Here is a 25,061-nt window from a genome sequence, read left to right on the forward strand (position 1 = left end):
AATTATTAGAACTAGAAAGGAACGATTTTGTTATTTTTCCTTAAAAAAAAGAACTGGTTCATTTTCTCATTCTTTTTTATAAAAAGGAATTCATTCCAGGAATCTGTTCCTTCCAAACACTGTAAGATTTACACTTAATACAGACATCTGGTATTGACCTTTTGTTCTTTATCAGTTCACACACTTCAGTACAAGACTGCAGTAACCATGTTTTAAGTTTTTGAACAATTGAACATATTTAATGACGTTTAAAAAACGATTTGGTGTAAAGCTTTATTTACTATTGCAGTATTCATAGAACTTTCAAGTACTAATTTTAAATCAATTATCAATTACTTAACTCTACGCTTAATTTAATTAAAGGATAGATATAAATGAGTTTTATTAAGTGAAAATTATCAATTTTTCCATTGCTATGTTGAACCTTTTAAATGAAAGTAAATAAACAAAATAATTTTACAATATGTAAACAAAAGGTATGTTTTAATGACATAATTTAAATGCAGTCTTTGAAAAAAACATTACAAATAATATTATACAACTCAGTTATTTAAAATAAAGTCCATTCTTAAACACTTACAATATTAAAATTGTTTTTAAATTAACATTTAAATCAACCACATGATACAAACAATTTTGATTGACAGTTAAATACTAAATAGTCTAATTATTTTGTACCCATCACATTAATATGCATACGTAATGTAGTCCATTTGTATGTAAAAAATGGTACTAACTATTACACAGCATTCAACTCATCAGATACATTAAAATAAAATAGTTACAACCATATTGTGATATAAAAATCAAGTAAAAAATCTTTCTGTTTAATGTACAACATAATATTTTAAATATTTTTAAAATTGAAAATATAATTAATTCTTAAAACAACTGAATATAAATTACACTCAGTCTCTTATAATATTATAATAACATTTAACATGACTTTAATTTATAAAAAGTTGAATTATTATAATATGAATTCTCAATTTTTTGTTTGTCAAAAGAAACATTGACATTTCTGGTCAATAACTTTAGTCTTTAATAATTGAAAACTTAAAAATAAAAAACTAATGCAAAGTCTAATTTTATAGCGCAATAATGATTAATTTATGACTTAAAATACAAAATAAAACATACACAAAGAAATATATAATATAGCACAAGTTAATGTAATAAACAATTTAAATATCACCGAGGTTTATGATTATTTAAAAAAAAGTCAAATTTGTGCTTACTATACAAAAAATAAATATATTTTAGTCAAATGAACATTTAAAAACCAAGTACATTTGTTGCTTAATTATAATTAAATGGAAAATAAATAAACATTTTTAGTGGAATGAATAATTCAAAACAAATTAATTATTGAAATACTGAAAATAATTGACAATTTAGACTTAATAAAACAAAAATATGGTAATAAACAATTTTAAAGATCACTAAATACTACTTAAGTAGTAATTTGATTATTAACAAAATATTTTAGTCATACATGAATAATATTGTTTCTTTTTTATAATATAATAAATAATAATGAATAATTATACCTTGGTATAAATATTTTGTGATAGATACAATTTGACAAATTAAAAAAAAAACACAACTTTATTATACATTTAAGGAGCAATACAATTAATACTTTTAATAAATTGTGTTCTTGTGTGGTCGGTTAACTTAATGTGTCAACCTACCTATAAATATTTAATTATAAAGTCTAATTTATTATACACTATATTTTGTAGAATATTTAGTCACCTATATTAGATACAAAGGCATCACTATAGAAAATTATATCAACTGTCTTATTGAGAATTCAGTTCAAAAACAAATATTTAGAAGTGAAAAAAAATTAAACTCAAAATAGTAATCTTATCATTTTAAATGCCAATAAAATAAACTTATGTCTGCTACGACTGAAAAAAATTTATGATGTACCTACTATTAAGACATAATATTTTGTCTTTTCATTTAAATCAGTAAAATTTACATTATATACATCTAAATAACCCTTTTTTTAGCCAAAAACTGTACAAAATTAATTTCAACTTGAACTTTTTTTATAATGAGCAATGCTATCTGAGAATAAATAATAATAAAAAAAGTATCAAATAGTCAATTAAAATTCTAAATTTGTGTTAGATGGTATGAATATAAAATTATTTATACTAACAAAGGTAACCACGGCAATTATCAGATAAACATTTACATTTAATTCTCCGATTTTCATTGTTGACAGAAGTCATATAATTGAATGTAATCTCTTCACCTGCACTAATATTTCTAGACGCGAATAATGCCAGAGTTGGTATATTAGTATCCAAGCAATCAATCCATACAGCAAATATGGCCAGATTAGAATCGCACGAATGATTTATAAAATGTGATACATTACCATAAGTAGTAGCATCAATAGAATAAACACTATCATTTTTCTCAGTATTGTAGTCAAGATCAAACAAGTATGTTGACTTTGATCCATGGGTGACAGCCCGTTGATCAGCTTCTGATCTGGTGATTACTTCACCAGTATATTTGGTAATGTAAGTACCCTGTTTTATACTTAACAATGTTTTGACTCCCCAACCGCGATTATTGTCAGTACGGAATATTTGAAGTCTTAAATTTTTGCTTGGACCATGTTGGACCACTCTATTTACACAAGTTGCGTCACAAGTACATTTTTTATTACATTCATAAATAGGAGTGCCTTGAGGAACTATGATGCGCTTGAATTTATTATACGCGAGTTGAAAATCGCCAAAATGACATTCGGTTTTCTTACGTTTTTTTCCTCCGCAGGTAACATCACAGTGGCACCTAAATTTGAAATTAAATAATTTTATAACATTTAAGTGACAAAAAATATTATTTTCATTTTACATACCAAACTGGAGGGTCATTCGGAATAACAACGCCTTTGCCTGCCACACATTCATCCACATAATAAAAACGTTTTGGCGGACCTTCGAAGTCAACATTGTTTAGTACACTTATATTAAATCCACATACTGCTGCCATATCATTTTGCCATTTATTTAATCTATCTTGTTGTTTATGCCTTTTTTTGTCAACTTCAATTATCATTAAATTATGTCTGATGAGCTTAGTTAAAGACGAACTTCTACTACTGGGTGATACAGTTGATAAATAAGCAATTGTACCCCTAACAAATTTGTCATCTACAGAAGGCATTCCATCCTGAATTACATGGTGCAACAATTCAAGTAGTTCCTGATCTGCAAAAATATTTAGCGAGTCATATAGTTCTTTATAGCGTGAAGTCTGGTAGATTTCAGTTGCAACTATTTTATTTGATCTGTAATCATTTAATGCCTGGGTACAATTTGTCAGATTTCGATATGGTTCCCACGTGCATTGGTCCATGGGATAGTTTTTCCATTTAACGAGATACATTGTTTTGCTCCCATATGTATCATCGAATAAAATGGATTCAATCTCATACTCGTTATCAGCCACTCCTGAAAAAAAATTGGACTATATTAATTAAACAATTTTGATTCGCACTAAATAAATATCTAAGTCAAATTGGAATAGAATATAGGTAGATATTAGTTAATAATGTTTTTTTTTTTATATACATAAATATAAGTAGGTGGATAAGCTTCTCTAAATTATTTATTTGAAACAACTTTTCAGTACTTAAGAGGACGCCACACAGGCATTTGTTGTCATCGTCTTACAAATGTACAACATGGCAAATTTTACGTTCACAATTGTAAATTTTAATCTGTAATTTACTGAGTGAATTTACCTCTTATACAATTTTAAAGTAAGAATATTACTTGGACATCTTTGAGGATTTAATTTATATTATTATTTTGAATAGTAAGTTATGAGAATTTTAAAATGTACAAAAAATGTTCATAACTCACTTCTTAATAATTGACATTTACCGTACATTTATAAGACGGAGACAAGAAATGCCAGTGAACTGTCCTCTTAATAAAAAATTAAAACATAATAATACCTATGTAAAATGCACTCATTGAGTACCTACCTGCCTACCTACCTATTTACAATAATAGCCAAACAATATTTATGGGACAAGGTTTTTTAGTTTAAGGTATTCTCACGAAGCAGAAGTTATCTGGAAATGAATACAGACTTAAATGTATATCATATTATATTAATTTATGTTGCAAAGCGAACAGGTAGGCAGTTTAGAGTTTTTTTTTAACCTTGTCATTGGCCTTAGAGGATTATGATCAAGTTGGCGAAATCTGATTCTTTGTTATTATAAGACCAACTAACTAACTAACAAACAAACATTGAAAAATAGGAACTGAATAAATGTGTTTCCCGAACGTTGCGAATGAAGCCGTCCGAGCAGTACCCCTACTATAACCGTCGTCGAGTTCGGTCGCCGTCAGAAAACTCGGACCGAGCCCGATTTCGCGTTTGTCACCATTTGGAAGTCACATAAGAAAAACGAAAAATCCCACAGACGTTCGCGCGCAAACGTCCGACCACGACGCCGACGGACGCCGCGAGCCGGATAAGTCCGTACACGTCGGGCGTGAAAACCGTTGAGGCCCGTCGATTACGGAACACCCGTCGTCGTCGCGGCGCGTCCACCGAGACGACACCACGCACCATGCGACGACACCGATTTTGAACGTACCTTTATGCATTGTAGTGGCCTGGAGCACGAAATCAAGGCGAACTACGGATGGAATTAACAGCCCCAACTGCCGGAAACGACGGCGGTGAACGGATCAACTGGATCGAGTAAATATTTGGCGGCAGACTGACGGACACGCACGGGGAACACTCGATCGCTGTTGCTGTACCGGGACACGTACCGTATCGGTTAGCGCGGGAACCGCCGAACGAATGAGTGTTGTGAAACGCGCGGGCGCGGTGCGGGACAGGCGGACGGTGGTGAAGGTACGCGCCGGGAGGGGTAGCGGGGTGAAGCGGCGGTAGACGAGCGCGACGGCGTACAATAACGGCTGGACAGGCGATAACGAAAAGCGGTACACACACTAGGTACGGGGCACAGGCGATAGGGCTACAACAGCAACAGACTAGACAGTGACTACGGCTCTGCGACGAATACGACGGTCTAGATAGTAGTAACGACTGTTGCGGCGTCACTACGACGGCGGCGTACCGACACCACGGAGATAACAATGAAAATAAACGGCCGTTGCTTTCGCGGTTTCGCACGGCGTACAGTACTGTAGCACGTCCAGTCCAACGGTCGGATTTTGAACGCGCCGGCGGGCGGCGGTACCCGACGTTATGGCGGACGGCATGTCGCATCGCAGTGTCGCCAACACCGGTAGGCGCAATCGGCGGCCGTAAAATACGATGGGAGGTAAACGGGTATACGCGTTGGCGGGAAACCAAGACCTTTGTCGTAACAATAACAATAATGCCTTTGTAGACGATCTATACATGCAGTAGCGTATTTTCAATTTTTTCTGGAGGGGGGGGGGAGAGGTACAATAATTCAGACGTAATATAATAGGTAGGTATACTGATAAAAAGAAATAATTTTGAATAGATTATAAGAATAGAAATTACCTAGTTGTTTTATTATATTTTAATAAGTATTTTAAATTTCATGGGCTAATTTTAACACAAGTATATTTTATAATTTTAAAATACAAAATCTAATGGTCTTTTTTTTTACAAAGTTCATCCACAATTATTAAAATATGTAAGGTTTTGTCAAATCTGTATTTATATCATAAATGACAGGGATTCATGAACAGATCCCCGTATTACATGCCCCCGTTAAAAAAGTCCACACCGTATATTAATATGTTTATATAGCTTATAAATGCTTATAATTAGGTACACTATGTACATGGACAAACAGTTTAACTTTGTTGTTTAATCTATAAATATTCTTATAGTTTTTATCAAATATTATTTTTGTTTTTATAAAGAATATAAAGGCTTTGCCGACGGAGGTCATTAGCCTGTTTAGTTGTACCTATAAAGATAATAAGGTCCGTATACAATAACACTTACAATTCATGGCCAAAACTTGAACAGTTTGTTATCGACAATCGACTTCGCGTCGTTATATCGAAATATCAAAAAAAAATCGAATAATTTTGTTTTCAACTGAACAAAATTTAAAAATATTAGCGTATCATTGTTTATAATTATTGTTATTATTAAAGAACATTATGCAAACATTTGTGAATTATTAAGACATATAAATGTGGAATTATAAAAAATTAGTATTTTTTTTTTTACGGGGAAAATCACTGGACGGGGAAATGTATTACGAGGATGTGACCTGTAAGTTGTAACCAAACGAGAGACCATTGTATTTAAAAATAAATATTCTATATCAACTCGTGTTATACAAAAGGTTAGTGAAAAAAAAAAACATTGCATTCGACGGTTTGCAAGACGATTCTATGCATTTTCTATTAGAGACATTTATTAACCGGCATACATCACAGAGACACTAAGTACAGATAGAGCTACGCATAGATTTTTAAAGAATAAATAATATGATATTGTATTTAAAAGTTCAGTCTATAACATACTGTTTATATAAGTTATACAAATATTGAAATATGTCTCGTACATAAGCGCAAATATCGTTTGGGATTTGGAGGGAAGGGGGGTTGCTCTAAAGCCTTACTTTGATAGTATTGAATACATTCTCGATACCCCTAACATTTAGAAATTAGCCATCTATGGCAGTCCCTAAAATATCCAAATTTTCGTACTACACACATAGTCCCAAATCAGTCAAATCTAAATTATTTCTAGATAAACACTTAGAACACTAGTATACTATATACCACCGTTCACTACTGAGCTGCTAATAATAAAAATAGCTACTCTCAATAACAATGAATAGTTTATAATAATAACTATAGGTAATAAAAGTATAAGACGTAACAACACAAAATATTGTTTACTGTGTGTCTGTTCTTGAATATGTAGATAATAATTAAAATGTGGTTTGGCAAAAAACAATTAAAATATAAAAAAAAATGTGAAGATATAAAATTATATACATATAATATTATTATAAAGTTTTAATTAAAATAACACACTTTTAAATTTCGTACTACACAAAGTGTGTCGTAGTACACACAATTTTAGGGACTGATCTATGGCTAAAGCACGGCTGTACCTGAAGTAAAATCCTGGGCCGCCTATGACAACAATCGTCCATGTTATGTATTTTTATTAAATTTAATATATTCCTTACGGCTCACATCGGATCAATGAGCTATTATTATTATTTACTATTTTATTATAAATTTATTTGGTAGTTTGGTACTTATAGATACGTAATAGACATTATCTATTTTATTGAAGAAATATAAACTGTACTTGTAGCCGCCGCCGTCGTTCGGTAACGAAATATTATACAAACATGAAGTAAATGATTCTACGACAGTAAATAATTGCCTTGTTATTTGCTACAAAGCAAAAAATTCAATTCGACTGTTCCGAGAATATTATTGATGTTTACGGGCAGGCACGTAGTTAAGGGGTGGCCCGGCCACCCAAAATATTTACAGGCCACCCTGTTGGCCACCCCATTACATTGAAATATTGTTGAAATTAAACATATTTTATTCACCGGAAAAAACCACGTCCTCGACTCACGAGTGCCAGTGGCGTATTTAGAAATTTGTCATGGGGAGGGTCCAGATAATTTTCAGAAAAAAGAGCCGCAGGGGGCAACGTCCCCCCACACCACCCATTTACTCTTTATTAAATAAATATACCATATTTGTAAGACGATATAAAATTTATGAGTTTTTAATTATTAAACAATAGTGTGTACAAAACAAATTTTAAATAAAGCGGGTAAGTGGATGACGCTCTGCTGTACAATAGGTTACAAGTGGGTCAATGTATAGTGGATTGTATTAAACTTGAATTCAATGATATAATATCATTGTATATTTGTATAAGAAAAACGATTCTGAGCGGAGACGGTTTGTCAGTCTGGATATTTTATATTGTTATTATTTATTATAGCCTGTGAGTTGAATTAATATTGAAATATTTTTTTTTATTTGTTTCTAATCCCATTTTTAGCGGTTTTTCGTAATTTGTCGAGAATTTTGAAGCACTCTTTCTGGTAGAAAATTTTGTATACTGGATAACCCACTGTAAAACCAATTATAGATCCCTCACTCTGCTCAGAATCTAATAAAGTTATGTTATAAACTTATAACTTATAACTTTTATACAAATATTTCCTAAAAATACATTACTTCATTCATAGTTGATCTTAGATAACTTTTTAAGGTTGAAAAATATCTCTCTGGAGTGGCTGTAGATACTGGCAATGTACAAAACTACAATATATCTGAATTAAAAAATGAACTCGGTATTTTTCAACAATTTTTGGTACCAAACTGATTACAAAAAAATCACGATATTTATTGAAAATGTTGATAACTAAAGCTTCGAAAATTTTTTACAAAATAGGAAATAGGAATGTAAGGCGGGAACTGTAAAATGTTTAGCCGTTTAGGTAGGTACTATAACTTGGCGCCCGCCAAGAAAGTATTCTCATTTTTCTGGCCTATTGTATCTCTCGTATTTTAGATGTACTAATAATTGGTTATGAAATATTTTATATTATTAGTTGCTTTTAGTTGAAGTTAATTATTCTAACCAAAGATTTAAATTATATTTTAATAAAAATAATAATAATAATCGGAACTATCAAATATTATTTATGAATATAATAAGTAATAAATAATTTATAAGCTTAGGGTTCAGATTTAAATTCCCTAAAAATATCAAAAAAATGAATTCAACATGTATAATTGTGTAGGTACGTTTATAAATATACAACTATGGGTCACAATGTGATACTCAGGTTTCCGATAAAAGTTGTATGCAACTAAATCGGTTAATTGGTTGGTGTGACATAAAGATAAATTTCAGCCTAATTTTAAATTACCATATTACCTGATCCTAATGTTATATTTTTTGATTTGTATTACGTAATATTATGTTTATATTTTAATGAAGTCAATTTTTTTTAGTTATAAAAAGTATAAAAATGCAAAAATGCCCAAAAAAATGTTGTTGTTACGTGGGAGTTATGTAAAGTACTTGAAACAGTTGAAACACATTTGTAGCCATGAAAGCACCGCATAAGATACATTCCAAAACAGGATGCAAATAGGTACATTGAAATCCGATTCCTATAATATAATAATGGTTATAATATTGAGGATTCACATAATTCAATATTATAGATGTTAAAAACAGAAAAGTTATAACTGCGTGTCTGCGTTAAGGGGGCTCCAGTCGGTCGTGTTTTAAGGAAATTAATATAGGCAATACATGAGGACATTAAAATGACTTGTAAGTGCAAAGTAAATGAAAGTTGGTATGTGCGAGTTTAATCTGTAATCGTTTTCGGTTAATATTTCCTAGAAATGTCCTGAATTATAACAGTTGGCCCGCATAATACCGCCCGGTAAAACGGTCGTTATTTATGTTCGTCGTCAATTAACGTACGCGCAGGCATTGACGGAGATTTTAAATAATTATGATCAACTTTTTTTCAATTTAAAATAAGCGGTTTTCAGACCAATAAGCCAGACAAAACTGGAGGAATTTGGTTTGACGGATTTTAATTTTGAAAACGGATTATGATTGATTAACAAGTTTACTAGGTTTTGCCAGAGGCGATTTTTTTTTCAATTATTGTTGGTGTCATGATGAATACTATAAATACGAAAATATCATATTTTTTATTCATGGATATCACAGCTGAAAAAATAAGTATTCAACATCGCCTCTGGTACCTAGTAAACTAGTTAATTAATCATAATCCGTTTTCAAAAATAAAATCTGTCAAACCAAATTCGTCCAGTTTTGTCTAGCTTATTGGCTTATTAGCTCATCGACTGGAGCAGTGGCGGATCCAGGGGGAAGGCAAAGGGGGAATTTGCCCCCCCCCCCAAATCACCGTAGTTTTTCTTTGTTTTACACTGCAGTGTTTAGTCAATTTTGTACTTTTGTCCCCCCCCCATGACCCTCCCAAAATAAGCCGCTTGATCCGTCACTGGACTGGAGCCCCCTTAAGGTCCCCACACACGACACACTGCAACGGTGGCGATGGCGGTGACGGTAAAATGAGTCCGGACACAATTTACCGCCACTGCGGAGGCACCGCCAGGACAAAATAATGTTGCCGCGACCTTTTTCTTTTTATTCTGTATGACTGTATCCTATATTCCCGTGCACATGTTTAATGTTTGACGTTTGCATTGCACAAAATATTAATCATTATATTTTATTAATAGTTATTAGGTATACTTAATATCATATTAATTTTTCATTCATAGCTAGAATTACTGCTGAATTAAATAATCATATTATGTGTAATGTGTGTATAGTATTATATTCTAATAATGAATTTGATTGTTATAATTTAGTTGTGGATCATCAAGTTAACAAAAAATTTAATTATTTTTTTGGATCTCATCATTGATTACATTAGGTACCTAAATACTACTTATTAGTAATAACATATAATTATAAAATCATAGAACTATAAAAGTATATCAATACTAAGAAATAAGAGTATTATTATGTGTAAAACAGAAATACAGAATTGTCATAAAACTAATTCCAAAAATCCAAATCCTAATTTCCATGTAAACTTTATAACAAGTCCGGTACTTACCTGTGTTAAATTATTATTGAATCGCAATTCGCAATAACTAATGTAGAAATTTAAAAATAATAACAATATTTGTACGTTTATAAGTGTTTCAGAGTAAGTTTTCTTATAAATTTAAATTGTTCCCTAACTAATATACCTGCAGGGTTGCAGTTATAATATTAATATACGTCTATTAGTTTAAAATTTAAATATTATAACTAATAAAATAGGTAGGTGTAGTGGATACATAGTTATGTTTTAAATATATTATAATTTAGGTTTTGCTATAGTCATATACATCAATAATGTACGAACTATAATACGTATTAATAACTACCTATGAATTCGCTACTTGGAGAGCAGTGAAAAAAATGCTAAATGTGACTGTGTGAGCTCACATGACTAGTCAATGAAATAAAGTTCAAGTAACGAACTGCTTGACAATATAAAGTTTTTTGGCAAGAAAAAATTGTATTTATTCTACAAGGTGTTGGGGAGTTTTATTGATATGAACAAGGTAGATTTTGTTAATAATTATAATATTTTGAAGAAAAAAAAATGTTATTTTATTTCCAATACAATTTGAGCATCAATTCAACTATCCAGCATTTTTTTTTTCAAAACTTACGTGTTTCAACGAGTTAATGGTGCAAAAAAAAATTGCGGGAACCATTATTTTGGAAGTTATATCTTTCCAAAGTTTGCGAATAATTTACGTTTATACTTTATATACGCATACGCAAACACTGTATTTTACTGCCACGCGCATCGCCTATAATGAATTTTGACGTACCTATATGCAAGCCTGAATCAAGACATTTCGAGGCCCAGGGGCCAAAGTTTTAAATGAGGCCCCTGCACGAAAGAAAGAAAAATATAAATTATATATTATTTAATATTATATAGGTACCTGTTATAATAAATATACATAGGTATTAGGTATACATAGCAATAAATAATGAATAATGTATCACTTATTTATTTATAAATTATAATTTACAAGCTTTTTTCCTCGCCAAATGACAGTCGATTTTTTTTTAGGTGATTTATGCAGTGTTATAGCCTGTAACGAAAAAAGTAATGGACAAATCTGAGGCCCCTAAATAAATTCTAACTATAGAGGTAGCATGGTGAAAACGATGGTGTAGTCACCATTTGACAGTCGGACTTGGTTTTAAAGATTTAGCCATTTGTAGTCTGAGACCCACCCAAGGTGGTTTTACATATTATAACAAGCCGAGGAATGTTTTCGATTTTAATATTTTCCGAGCGAGTCGCTATACGCGCCGGGTATACCTATATGAAAATACTATACATTTCAATTAGCTATATAAGTTTAAAACCAAGGCCGACTGCCAGATTCTGTCTTCTCCGTCGTTTTCACAGCATGCTTAACTACATATTCTATAGGAACCTACGTTTAAAATAAAAAATCTAAATTTTATATAGGCGCTGAGCACGGCTGCAAAATACAGTGTAGTGAGTATAATGTAAACGTAAAGCCGCAAACTTTGGAAGGACATAACTTCCGAAATAATGATTTCCGCAATTTTTTTTTTTATGCACCATCGTTCTTAACTCGTCGAAATACGCGTAGGTACCTACGTATGTTTCAAAAATAATGCTGGGCAACTAATGTGAATGCGTTCCGCAGTTTGTGAAGTTGACAATTTAGCACTGTTGATTCTATAAATATACTATCAGTTTGACAACAATTTTGTCACTGTTACTGCGTTACTAACTTACTACGGACCGCTGGCACACCGTCGAACCTCACTGGAGTAGACAAAGTATAGAGCACCGCATTACACGTGTTTGTTCTTTGTCAAACGTGAATCGACATTTTCCAGTTGTCCTGTCTATAACAGTGGTAAGCAATGAAATTATTTGTTTTATTTGTAATAAAGTGGTTAACGGTTTGCACGCTTTGGTGGACCACTTTAAGATGCTTAATTCATTTATTAAAACCCGATAGCACCTATAATACTTGTTGTGTAAAGCATTCTACTCTCAATCATTTATCATTGTCCGTCTGCCTGTCTTCTTTCGAAAGATATAGGTATATTAGAAAAAACATGTTACTCAAAATTCCAACATTATAATATCACTACATAATCAGCGGCGTCATTTCAGTTTTTGAGAGGAGGGGGTCGACATTTTTGACCAGCCCGTTATAAAACTGAAAGAAAACTGCCCACTAACAATTACATTATAATATTAAAATTGCATTTTTATCTCTATACAAATAGCCTATTCTTACATAATTGTATACTTACTAGTTAGAATCATGGGTTACTATCATAGGTATAAATAACCCATTTTTTTTTGAGGGATAACTGAATAATTAATATATAATATGTGCATAATATTGCGTTCATAATTAAATGAACTTGAAAATAAATTGAACATATTATCTACTGAATATAGTGATTTCCGTGTACATTTTTTGCCTGGTATTGGTGACAATTTAGGATTAAATAGTTAACTAGAATTCAGCAAGCCATTTTCTGCAAACTATTATTGTAGATTTTGTAAAATCCATAAATCTGTAAAAAATGAGCTCTATGAAGAAGATGCATCAGTTATGCGCAGTATTCAAAATTATTCTGATGATGTGGTTAAAATGTGCTTTAGTGAAATTTGTATTTATAACCAGTAGTCATTATGAATACATTAAATAGTTTTCTTGAATTATTTTTTTTGACCACACTAAATAATCAAAAAGATAATAGGTATTAACTGTGGGACTATTGAAGTTGGAAATATATCTCCAAATAAAACTGAATTACACCAAAACAAATGTCACCCAGGGAAATTATGACATTTGTTCATTTTTTCTTAATTATAGTTGGAGATTTAATCGCAGATACTTGTCAAGTATTTTAATTTTAATGATTCTTAAAATATTTGATTTAATTATGGTTTATCAATTTTCTGAAAATTCAATTTTAAATTCTAAACAGCTGATTATACAACATAACTCATATGTAATAGTTTTTTGTGACAATTTGAAACTAAAGCACCACTTTTTAATTAATTATCCTATAATAAAACAATATTCTGTCCCACCAACAATCATCATGTGACAAACATAAAGAGATTAATATATTTGCTTGTTCTAATTGCTTAAGAAAAAATATAACTAAGCAAAAAAAAAATTGCAGTTAAAATTTGCACATTTTCTTCCGCAGTCTAACTATACAATAATAAATAAACCCAAAATATTGTATTTGTACTCTTTATTATTCTGATGCACTAAACAAAATATATATTCCATTAACAACTTATAATTGCAGATTGCTATAGCCAAGTTGAATATATGGGAATAGTATATTAAAGAGGTTATTGTTTAACAAAATTTATTGATGAAATGTATCCGTTTGAAATTTCAGATATAATAGTTGTAAATGATTATTCCAACATTTTTACATTATTTAAACATATCCAAATAGTATGTACATACTTTAATGTTTTATTCTAACAGGAATCAAATAACATGCCAGTAATAATGCAAGTGTATGACTATGATTATCCAGTAGAAGATCTTCAACTTTTGCTTGACTTATTAAGGACGTGGAAGTTGGAGTTCTTATATCAAACATTAGTTGGTAATAAATTTAATTCATAATGAAGTTTATTTATTTTTATTAATTGTTTTGTATTTAGATGAATTGATTGATATATAAGTGTTACAAATCATACAAAAGGATCATATTAATGAATTGATATCAAAGTTTCCTATTGGTATAAAAGTAAAATTTACACATAAACTTCAAGAATGGCAAAAATGCAATCCAATAATAAATTTGCCGGTAAATAATCTTTCATCAATATCAGTGCAGCAGCAGCATACAACACCACTGTCTATTAAAATATGTTTGCAAGAAGTCTTAAATTCAACAGCAACTGGAAAAATGATCTTGGATTACTACAAAATCAACAATAAGTTTAACAAAAGTATAAGAACATTATTGGTTGATGCAATTATTAATTATATAATAACAAAACAGATTCCAATGTCTGTAAATCTGGCCTCCAGTATTGGGTCGGATATTGTTAAAATGTTTCAATCTGAAGTGAAGGTTAAACAAAAATTATCTAAAACAGTGTAATTAATTTACTAGGTATATAAAGTATATTTCTATTCTATAGGACACTTATTTTATGAGAGATAATGTGAATAAAAACCCAAAAGGAAAGCTGTATGCAAAGTATTATAATTCAATGAGGTCTCTTAAAATTAGTGGTTTAGTGCCCATTAAAGAACCTGCTGTCAAAACTATATCACACAGTAGACATGATATTGAATTTGGTAAGGACAAATTTGTTTTTAAGTATTATTCTTTGTAGTTTTAGTTTTTACTTCAAGATGCCTATTGCACCAGGCCATAAAATAAAATTGTATAACAGTGTTAAAAAAAAAAAAATTTGTATAACTTGTTCAAATAATTAATGATTTTTGTTTTTTTTTTATTAGAACCTGAAGATGACATAACCTTTTTCCTGGATAAAATAATGTATGACAGTGATTGCTCATTTCCTGAAATTGAACATACGTGGAAACAAACCACAAAACATAGATTATGTGAAATTCAAAAAGCTTCCTCTACTGCTGAAATTCTTCAAAAATGGAAGAGTTATACTCAACCTTTTGGTTATAGACTCGTAAGAATAACATATCATTTAAAAAAAAGCATTTTGCCAACTTTTTTTCCTTGTTACACTGCCGCATGGGGTCTGAACTGTTTACACATCGCTTGGCCCCCATGCAGCATCGTATATTGTACGAAAAAACACGTAGTGAAAATATACAATCTGTTCACTGGTACATTAAGCATTTTTCTAACTAAAAACATGTATTTTAACAGATTGATATTGATTTTAATACACTTTACCCTGACTGTCCTGATCTTAAATGTTCATTGGATGTGAAGTTTCAAAAAGTAACTAAACTGTTAAATGAACAAACTAAAGACCCAGCAAGTAAAAAATTACTACAGGACTTAAATGAAAATACAACTACTATTGGTGAAAGTAATGATTTAAATAAGTTTTTTAAATGTCAATCATATAAATAAAAATAATGTTTTTCTTTTTTTAGATGAAAAACATGCAGTCTTGTTTTATTTATTGCATACAATTTTTGTTCCCACAACCAAAAAAATAACTAGAGATGATAATGGCAAAAAAAACCTGATCAAGTATTCAATAAAAGACAGTCAAGACAGTTTTATGATTTTTAAAGCCTCAATAGCTGAAATTGAAGAATATATAATGAAACGTCGTAGTGAAAATACACCAATTCAACCAATTATTTTGATTTGTGGAACTCCAAACAAACTCAAAGAAATAATTGTACTCTTTCATTATATACAGTTTAAACTATTTTCTATATCATCGGCAATTGATGTATGTTTTAAAATGTTTCATACTTTTAATTTAGATTATCCATTACAATCATCTATTGTATGGCTCTTTATACAAAAGTATTTTTACGTGCTCAACACAAAATATGATAAAGCATATCATACACTAGGCCAGATTTTATGTGATTTAAACCATGAATGAATTGTATTATTATTTCTTTTTAATATTTAAAATACATATAATATATATGAATTAATAAATAATTTAATTATAAACATTTTTTTTAGTATTTTGAACTGTACAATGTAATGTTATTATAATTTTCAAATATAGAGTAAACTATAAAAGGTTTGATTAAATTTAAAAATAAAGCAGTTTTTTAATTACTTAAACCGAATTGTAAAAAATTAACAGTATTAATAGTATTATTGAATGTTAATACATATTGACACAAAATAAAAATTATTCCGTGGTAATATAATAAGCTGAGTGCTGACGGACAGTTTTTGCTTAGAATCATATTCGTATACAATGATTTTATATCATGGAAATTCAAATTTAATACATCCATTACAGTGACTCTCCAGACACCTCATCTACAACAGAGCACAGATGTGTCTTTGGGTATGCAGGGGCTAGGGGCTCTTGGGCACACAGAATTTTAGGGTCCTTTTAGCAGCAAAAATAAATTAATTCCAATGAAAACTTCAAAATGTTGGGGGCCCTGGTTTGTCGTTAAGTTGATCAACAGATATTTTCGTTTGACGTTTACCGACTTTTTGTCGGTCATCATTCATCCCTCACAGAAAGCATATAAAGGTCCATATTTAATGGCTTTGTGCTGTAAATATTGATTTTTGAGTTACAAAAATAAGAACCAACGTTCTACTTTTTAGGTAGGGAAAATTATCTTATTGTGATGTATAATTTGTACATAAGACCATCTAAATAATTTACCATTATCAACAATTTAAATAAATATTACACTTTTGTCTCTTAATTGTAAAGAAAATGTCAAACGTTCGACCTTATCATGCCACATTGACAGTCATTAGTCTACATTTAAATCGGAAAAATATGAAGTTAGAGGTCTACAATTTTTCTCGATTTTTAGAATTTTTTATAGATATTACTAAATTAGTTATGATGTTGATGTACCTACCCCAATATTTTGACTAATCGTGAATTAGTATATGAAAATAAAGTAAATCAATTTAAATAGTTTTATTTATATTGTAAGTGCTTATTAGAGATTTTTTATTTTTTTTTGTTTTCTTTGTACATAAATACATAATAATATGTATAATGACTTAATGTATTCAATTTCAAATTCATTGTATTACCAAGTTCTTCAAAATTGTTCACAACATTCTTCATAAGTTGTACTAATGAAAATTTAAAAATATCAATAATATACCGAAAGCTTTTTTTTAAAATTAAATTTGTGTTAAAATGTATTAAAAACACAAAATTATTTTGTAGTTAAAAATTAGTAAAATTTTAAATTTAAATATACCTAATGATAATGATAAAGATTAGAGTAGGTATTAGACCAAAAGTTAAATGTACAATTTTCAATCAATAAAATAATTTATGTCTTAGATTATTATTTAAAAAAGTATAAGTACCAAGTTATAATACATTTATAAATGAGTTTGATCAGTGATAATATTAAAAATTAAATATAGGCATTAGGCATAGTAGCATAGATACTTATAAATTTTAAAATTAAAAATAATATATATTGCATACAACTTCACAATTTAATACAGTCTGAAATAATAAATTTTTTAAAAGTAATCAAACATTATGTTTTAATATTTTTAATTATTTTATTTTTATTGTGTATGCATATTATTATTAACACATATTATGCACATAACATATTTTATAAATAAAATACTTCTTACTTAAATGTCATTATATAATATTATATTCACTATATTCAGTGTTAATTGTTCTTTTTTTTTTTTTATTGAACTTAAGCCCGGCGACTATGGCCATTAGCTGTTGTAGGGGTTATGAACTGTGGTAGGGGTAAGGTTGGTACGGTAGGTTGATTTTATGATTGTTTTAACGGTTGTTACGGTAGGTAGCAAACACGTGTATGTGTGGAAAGGTTTTTAACTACTATGAACCCGGGTGATCACCCATCCTGGAGCTAGTAGCTATGGCCGTTACTTACTCCCAGTCGCATTCCGCGACTGGTAGCTGCCAACGCGCCACAGTTAATTGTTCTATATTATGTAATAATCATAGGTTCCAAAACTGCCTACAATGACTACATACATGTGTGACAACGTCATATTATAACTTATGTTATTCAAGCAATATATTTATACTATACATTTTTATGTTGATATAATGATACGTGCCTATATGTATAAAATTGTAGACTGAAGCACGAATCTAAAATAGATAATATGTCAATCTGCATGACATGGCATTTGACCACTAAATTAACTTATTGAGGGTATTCGGAAAAAAAAGCCCCGTACTAACTAAACACAACGCATTCTTATTATAGTGTACATTTTATAATTTAATATTTGTATATAGGTAACCTAACCTTTTTTGGACATAGGTATATTCTATAACCATACATATATGTATAGTAACATTTGAAATATAAAAGATTAAAGTATAGTAGGGTAATAAAAGTATTTGACATTTGACTTTATCTTAAAAATTATGAAGGTGTTTTATTTTAATGTAGACTCTATCTTAGATTTTTATAATGGCAGTTAGCCACAACATTAGAAAGAATGCCACTAAATTATTTTAAATTTTATATACAAATGACAAATGACAATTATTGACAGTGTAAAATGCAGATTGTAGCTATACTTGTATACTTTATAATATTCAATAAGTAATACATAATATATAATATGTTATTTAACTATTTATTATATATATTTTGATTTATCGATAATGTTATATGATTTTTGAACTGTGATATAATTAGTTATTGTTTAATGTCATATACTAGATGTAATTTTTTTTATAGTTACCTTTTAATAAAATAAATGTATTGTTTAATAAATATTAAATTAGATACACACCTAATAATATAATAATTAATGAAAAACAATTGTTACTAAACTAGTATTTTAGAATATTATATATTTTATGGTTATAGATATTATATTAAAGAAGTGTTAGGTACATTTATAAATGTAATGATTATATTATTGATTATATTTAATTATGTAAATCATAATAAGAAAGAATAATGTATTTAGTTGGTACGGGGCTTTTTTTTCCTAGATTCCTTATTGAGAGTTGGTTAGGTTAGGTTTTTATTCATATCCAAAAATATTGCCTAAATAACTCATAAAACTTTTGATATATTTCCAAATTAAAACTTAAGTGATTACCATTTCCCTATACAGATTGATAAGTAGCAATGTAACATTATCACAACAGGTAGTTTTGTAGTACATTTTTACTGCATAAAATATGTTATTTACAAACAATTGTTTAATCTTTTGGTATTTGAAGAATGAAACATCATATGCGTGGTTAAGTTACTGGAATATTATCTCAAATATCAAATTATCTCATATATTATCAAAAATAATTATTAAAGATTACCAAGTTAAATCTATCACATATTTTAAATTCTTACACTTGACAGGCAAATTCTGGGTATTACTGAGAAAAACTCGTATAGAGGCCCAAAATAAATGTCACAATTATTTAAGAATAATCACAAATTAATTTTTCTTTTTTTAAAGGTTTAAATAGTGTAAGCACACCATCAATTACTAATAACTAAATATTTCAAAATATAATTTTAATTAATAAAATAAGTACTTATTTTAACAGTATAATGGTCACGAAAAAAAACAACTAAACAATTAATAAAAAGATTTTACTTAATTATATATTTATACAGCAGAATTACTATACACTATCTTTTAAAAATAGTTTCATAGGCAAAAAATAAACGTTTAAGATAAATGTATACATGATACCTGGTTAAAATAAAAAACATTCTTTTGAAAAATAATATTAAACATTATTACTTATAATCAATAACTCTTTGACATATCCTTCTTTTTAATATTATAATAACAAATGATATCAACAGTTATTATTTAAGAAAATAAATTATATTTTTTTATTGTGAAGCAATTTTAAGGGTTTTTTGGTATTTTTCATTGTATTAACTGGTCACATACAACAGATAAGCGATGAATTGAAAGAATAACTACTTTGATAGGCAGAGAATATTGTGAAGCTGACTATCGTCTATCTAATGACAGATATTTTATAGGTGAGTTCATTGTGAATATTGGCAAGTAAGGAAAATTTCTCTGAAGAAACCAAAGAGCATTATGAGAATATTGTCGGAGACTTGAATTTTGTTGTATTTAAATTAAGTGGGCAAAAATGATGATCATTGCATTAGAGCAAATTTGACTCGGCAAGAAAAATAATATAATTAATTTCGTTCATAACGATTGCACGTGTATGTTCATCAAATTCCCTTAACTTGTTAGCGAGTTGTTCGCCAAACAAATCGTAATCATCTTTCACGTGTTCAGATGAAATAGTTTCCGTGATTTCATATGCATCTTTCATTTGGTTTTCGATGGTCCCCATATTTGTCGATTTGTGTTAACTGTTTTCTCCACTCCAAGATATTCTGAAATAAAATTTATAGCATTTTTGTTACTAAAAGCAGAATTTACACATATATTTTCTTATCCATACATATAGACTAGTAAAAGATAAAAAGAGACTAAGCAATGTTAAGGGGCTAATCAAAATTCAGACTTCAAAATATGGTACTATGCTTTACATTTTTCAAGTATTTCTTATTTAAAATATTGTTCTCAATAAAGTTCTAATTGATTTTTAAAACTATAATATAGAAATGATAGTTATCAAAGTCAGATTTTTGATTAAATACTATTAAAATAGTAATCAAGTGTTCAGGCTATTTGAGTAACACAAAACAGAATAGCAATATAATATAAAAACCTCCTAAAGTCCTAAAGCTTTTACAAAAACGGAAATCAAACGCCATAGTTAAGAATATATTTTGAAAATTTTGATTTTGTTCTCCTGAAAAGTGGTAAAACTGTTGCTTATCCTTTTACCTTTCATAACCAGTCAATATTATATTAAAAAAAGCGTTTGAATTATATTTCACAGAACTAATTTACAACCAAAAATTAACAAATTTAATTTAATGAAGTTTATAATTGATTAAGTTAATAACTAAAGTAGGTGGACGGTAGTTCAATATTCCCTAGTATTAACAAATACTGTTGTAAAGCAGCGAACCTTTACTTGTATATCCACAGCCCTCTGGGGATCCGCAAAACACTCAAGTCAAGAGTCCATCGTCTTCTGGTCGTACACCCACACAATACGTGCATGCGTATTTGTATGCTCATATATAAATACTATAAAATAATGTACGTAGACACAAAGTATACATGTAAACAAACAAGATTCTATCAAAGTTCCAATACCATTTCGCACTACATACCTCAGATTTTTCTACTCTAGTGTAACTACATTAAGAATAAGTATGGAAACCGGTTTGAAAATATAGATTCCGATCTCCGGCTACAACTATCCAGTATCGAGCTTGAAATATCAAAACTCGTAGCAGCAATGCTACATCTGCCTCTGCATTAATTAGTTTTTATTGTATATGTATTATTCGATTTTTTTTGTATGGTTTGTAATGAAAAAATAAGCTTTAGTGTAATGAACGAGAAAATTTAATTGCATTTTTGTGGACAAATTTGACCACGTAAATTATTATTTAAGTTCGGGAGTCCGTGGGTCCGGAGATTATTTTTACGAGGGTCCGCGTGCAACAAAAGATTAAGAACCGCTGGTTAAGGTAAATTATTTGACTAAAACAATTTTTAAATACTTTTATTGGTATCGAATACACCGAAGAACAAATAGTGACAAACATAATACATACCTATTATTGAATATTATCCACTGGTTTCAGAAGTTCAAGGTACGTAATTCTCATAAAATCTTAAAGCACGAATGGCGAATGCACTAAATTGTACAATGCGTCTATCACAGATATATTATAAAAATGTATGTTTATGTATCTGCATTCACGTGCACGATTTAATATTAATGATAATAATATTATTAATATGATATCATGATAAGCATGCCGGTGCTCGGGTCTCGGCCATAGACCTTACACTATAAGGTATGAGGTATAAGGTATAAGGTATAAGGTATAAGGTCTACGGGTACTCGGCACTCGGCAGAAACTGTTGCAACTGTTGAATATTCATTATTCATTATTCGTATTTTAACCATGACATAAACCATAGCCTATGCCCTATAGACATAAGTACATAACCATAGAACAATATAGAAGCGAAACTCGATCAGCTAATTGTGGTTGGACATAACATAGGCACAATTTTTTTTTATAAGCATTTATAGTTCAAATTGTGACGAAATGTATCAAATTTATAATTTAGTTATTATTTTGTAGTATAATTTATTAACTTATTTAACAAATTTATAAACTGTTCAAATGTTATAGCTAATGATTGAAAACATAAAACAAGGTTCCACGTAAATAGGTTATGTATAAATTACTTTATTCACAATGATAAATTACGACAAATATACTTAGTAAATAGTAATGTCATAGGCATTATCACCGTCTTCGCTCAGAATCGTTTTCCTTGTACAACGATAAGGTACCTCTATTCATTGAATTCAAATATAATACAATCCGTTACAGGGATCCACTTGTAACCTATGTACAGCAGAGCAACACCCACTTGCCCACATTTTTTTTTGAAACCTATAGGCAAAACAACGTTTTAAAAATTATGACCCAAAAATAATTAATAACAATAATAATGTAGTATAAAATATAATTAAATGTATTTACAATTTAAATATAAGATGCATAATACATTTTAAAAGCACACAGTATAAATTCTAAATACAATATACAATAATTATTACCTGAAAAGTGAAAACCTTCGACACCTGCGCACACATAATTCGCGACCGGGTAATGCAATATAAAGTTTACACGATTCTGTCATTGTAAAACAATGTTTTTTAAAAAAAATATATATAATTATTGTTATTGTTTTCGTTAGTTTTAACTTTTTGAATGACTGGATACATTTTTAGTTTAATATTTCGAAGCAGAATATTTGAATGAGAATTCCAATAAAATACATATTTTACTACTGTCATTTTACTCCAAAAAAATATTTATATTTAAAAAAAGGTGGATAAGTGGATGTCGCTCTGCTGTACAGTAGGTTACAAGTGGGTCACTGTAATGGATGGTGTTAAATTTGAATTCAATGATATAATATCATTGTATAAGAAAAACGATTCTGAGCGAAAACAGTCAGTCAGCCTATGATATTACCAAGTATATTTGATGATATTATTGTGAATAAAGTAATTTATAAATAACCTATTTACGTGGAGCCTTGTTTTCAATTTTCAATCCTTAGCTATAAAAGTTGAACATTTTATAAATTTTTAACTACAAAATAATTATTAAATTATAAATTTGATAAATTCTGTCCAAATTTGATCTTTAAATGCTTATAAAAAAAAACTGTGCCTATGTATTTTCAATATTTTTCAACTGCTATTGTAAAAATATATCAGGAGTCTTGTATTAAATTTTTACACTTTTTGGCCCAACAGATAAAACTTTATTGATATTTATAGAAAAAAAAACTAAAAAAATTGAAAACTGAAAATGCCCGTAAACAGCTCAAAAAGTGTCAAAATATTTTCAAAATTGTATGGTGTATAGGAAATGCTAATATAAACATTCAGTGAAATTTTCATGTATCTACAGTTATTCGTTTTTGAATTACAAGAAAATAAGGAAATCGGTACATGAGAAATCGAGTGAATATCTAATGTTGTAAAAATATGAATTTAAAACGCTCATAAAAATTTAATTTGACTTTCTTGTAGACATTTTTTTTTTGATAAAGTTAGACAAACTTATGAGGAATCTTGTATTAGATTTTAAAATCTTAGATTTAAAAAGAAAATTTTTTATGAATTTCTAACTCAAAATAATTTGCAAATTTTCGTGATTTTTCCGTATTTTTTCAAGATTTGAACTTTAAACGTGTATAAAAAAAAACTGTGACTAAGGATTTTTAATTTTTTTCATCTGCCTTTGAAACAATAACCTAGGAGCCTTCTATTAAATTTTCAAGCTTTTTTACCCTACAAATAAAATTTTATTGATATTTATAGAAAAAAAATTTAAAAAAACTGAAAACTGACAATGTCGGTAAACAGTTCAAAAAAAGTCAAATTATTTTCAAAATTGTAATGTGTATAGAAAATGCAAATATAAACAACCAGTGAAAATTTCATGCATCTACGGTCATTTGTTTTAGAGTTACACCAATAACCAAAATCGATTTTGTTAAAAATCGATTTTGCGTAAAAATTCCCGTTTTTCCTTAATTTTTCTTTTGTTTTTCACATCGCTTTTGAAAACTACTGGGAAATTAAAATTTTGACCTCCCCAATGCACCAACGATATTCACTTTCCCATCGAAAAAGATACTGAAGTCGAAAATCGAAGCATTATTTCGACTACTTATCGTGTACACAGACACAAAAATAAAAAAATAAAAAAAAAAATAAAAAAAAAAAAAAAATAAAAAAAAAAACACACATCATTGTAAAATCAATACATTCATCGTTTCACTCAGAATCTAAAATAAATTATTTGACTTAAATAAACTTTTTTCACCATCAAATATTTGATTTACAAGTTGGCTATTTTGAAATTTCCCAAAAAAAGTTGTATTACAATTGAAAATAATTTATTTTCTGACTTTCTGTATTAAAAAATGAAAAATTAAATTTACACTGTACTTGTAGCGCAAGAGTCTGTAAATTATATAGAGAAAAAATAAATATTAAATACTGATTAGAACAAAAATGATTTAATTTGTCATTATATTAGTATACACCTTGTACATGCCATTAGTGAAATATTGCTCTAAAAGTTGTACTTATACCACTA

The 25,061-nt window shown here is 29.1% G+C and overlaps 1 protein-coding gene, 1 long non-coding RNA gene and 1 pseudogene across 2 annotated transcripts; 1 reads left to right on the plus strand and 2 right to left on the minus strand.

Moving 5' to 3' along the window:
* Window positions 1-344: 344 nt before the first annotated feature.
* Window positions 345-5,163, minus strand: LOC132945899 (histone-lysine N-methyltransferase SUV39H2). Its single transcript, XM_061015711.1, has 3 exons — window positions 4,646-5,163; window positions 2,888-3,482; window positions 345-2,820 (listed from the first exon to the last, which is right to left on the minus strand). The coding sequence occupies exons 1-3, from the start codon at window positions 4,653-4,655 to the stop codon at window positions 2,169-2,171; spliced, it is 1,257 nt and encodes a 418-aa protein (XP_060871694.1). The 5' UTR covers window positions 4,656-5,163; the 3' UTR covers window positions 345-2,168.
* A 6,946-nt stretch (window positions 5,164-12,109) lies between these two features.
* On the plus strand, window positions 12,110-16,293 carry LOC132945019 (uncharacterized; annotated as a pseudogene).
* A 3,503-nt stretch (window positions 16,294-19,796) lies between these two features.
* On the minus strand, window positions 19,797-22,265 carry LOC132945759 (uncharacterized). The gene is made up of 2 exons (XR_009664593.1): window positions 21,975-22,265; window positions 19,797-20,672 (listed from the first exon to the last, which is right to left on the minus strand). It is a non-coding gene; the product is annotated as an uncharacterized LOC132945759 (long non-coding RNA).
* Window positions 22,266-25,061: the final 2,796 nt, after the last annotated feature.

Source organism: Metopolophium dirhodum, chromosome 5, assembly GCF_019925205.1.
Source record: "Metopolophium dirhodum isolate CAU chromosome 5, ASM1992520v1, whole genome shotgun sequence".
Lineage (NCBI taxonomy): Eukaryota > Metazoa > Arthropoda > Insecta > Hemiptera > Aphididae > Metopolophium > Metopolophium dirhodum.

What these genes read in the sequence shown, in the direction of transcription:
- LOC132945899 (XM_061015711.1), bottom strand. An exon ending in CCGAATGACCCTCCAGTTTG is followed by an intron (nt 2,821 to 2,887) that starts GTATGTAAAATG and finishes TTTCAAATTTAG; the next exon opens with GTGCCACTGTGATGTTACCT.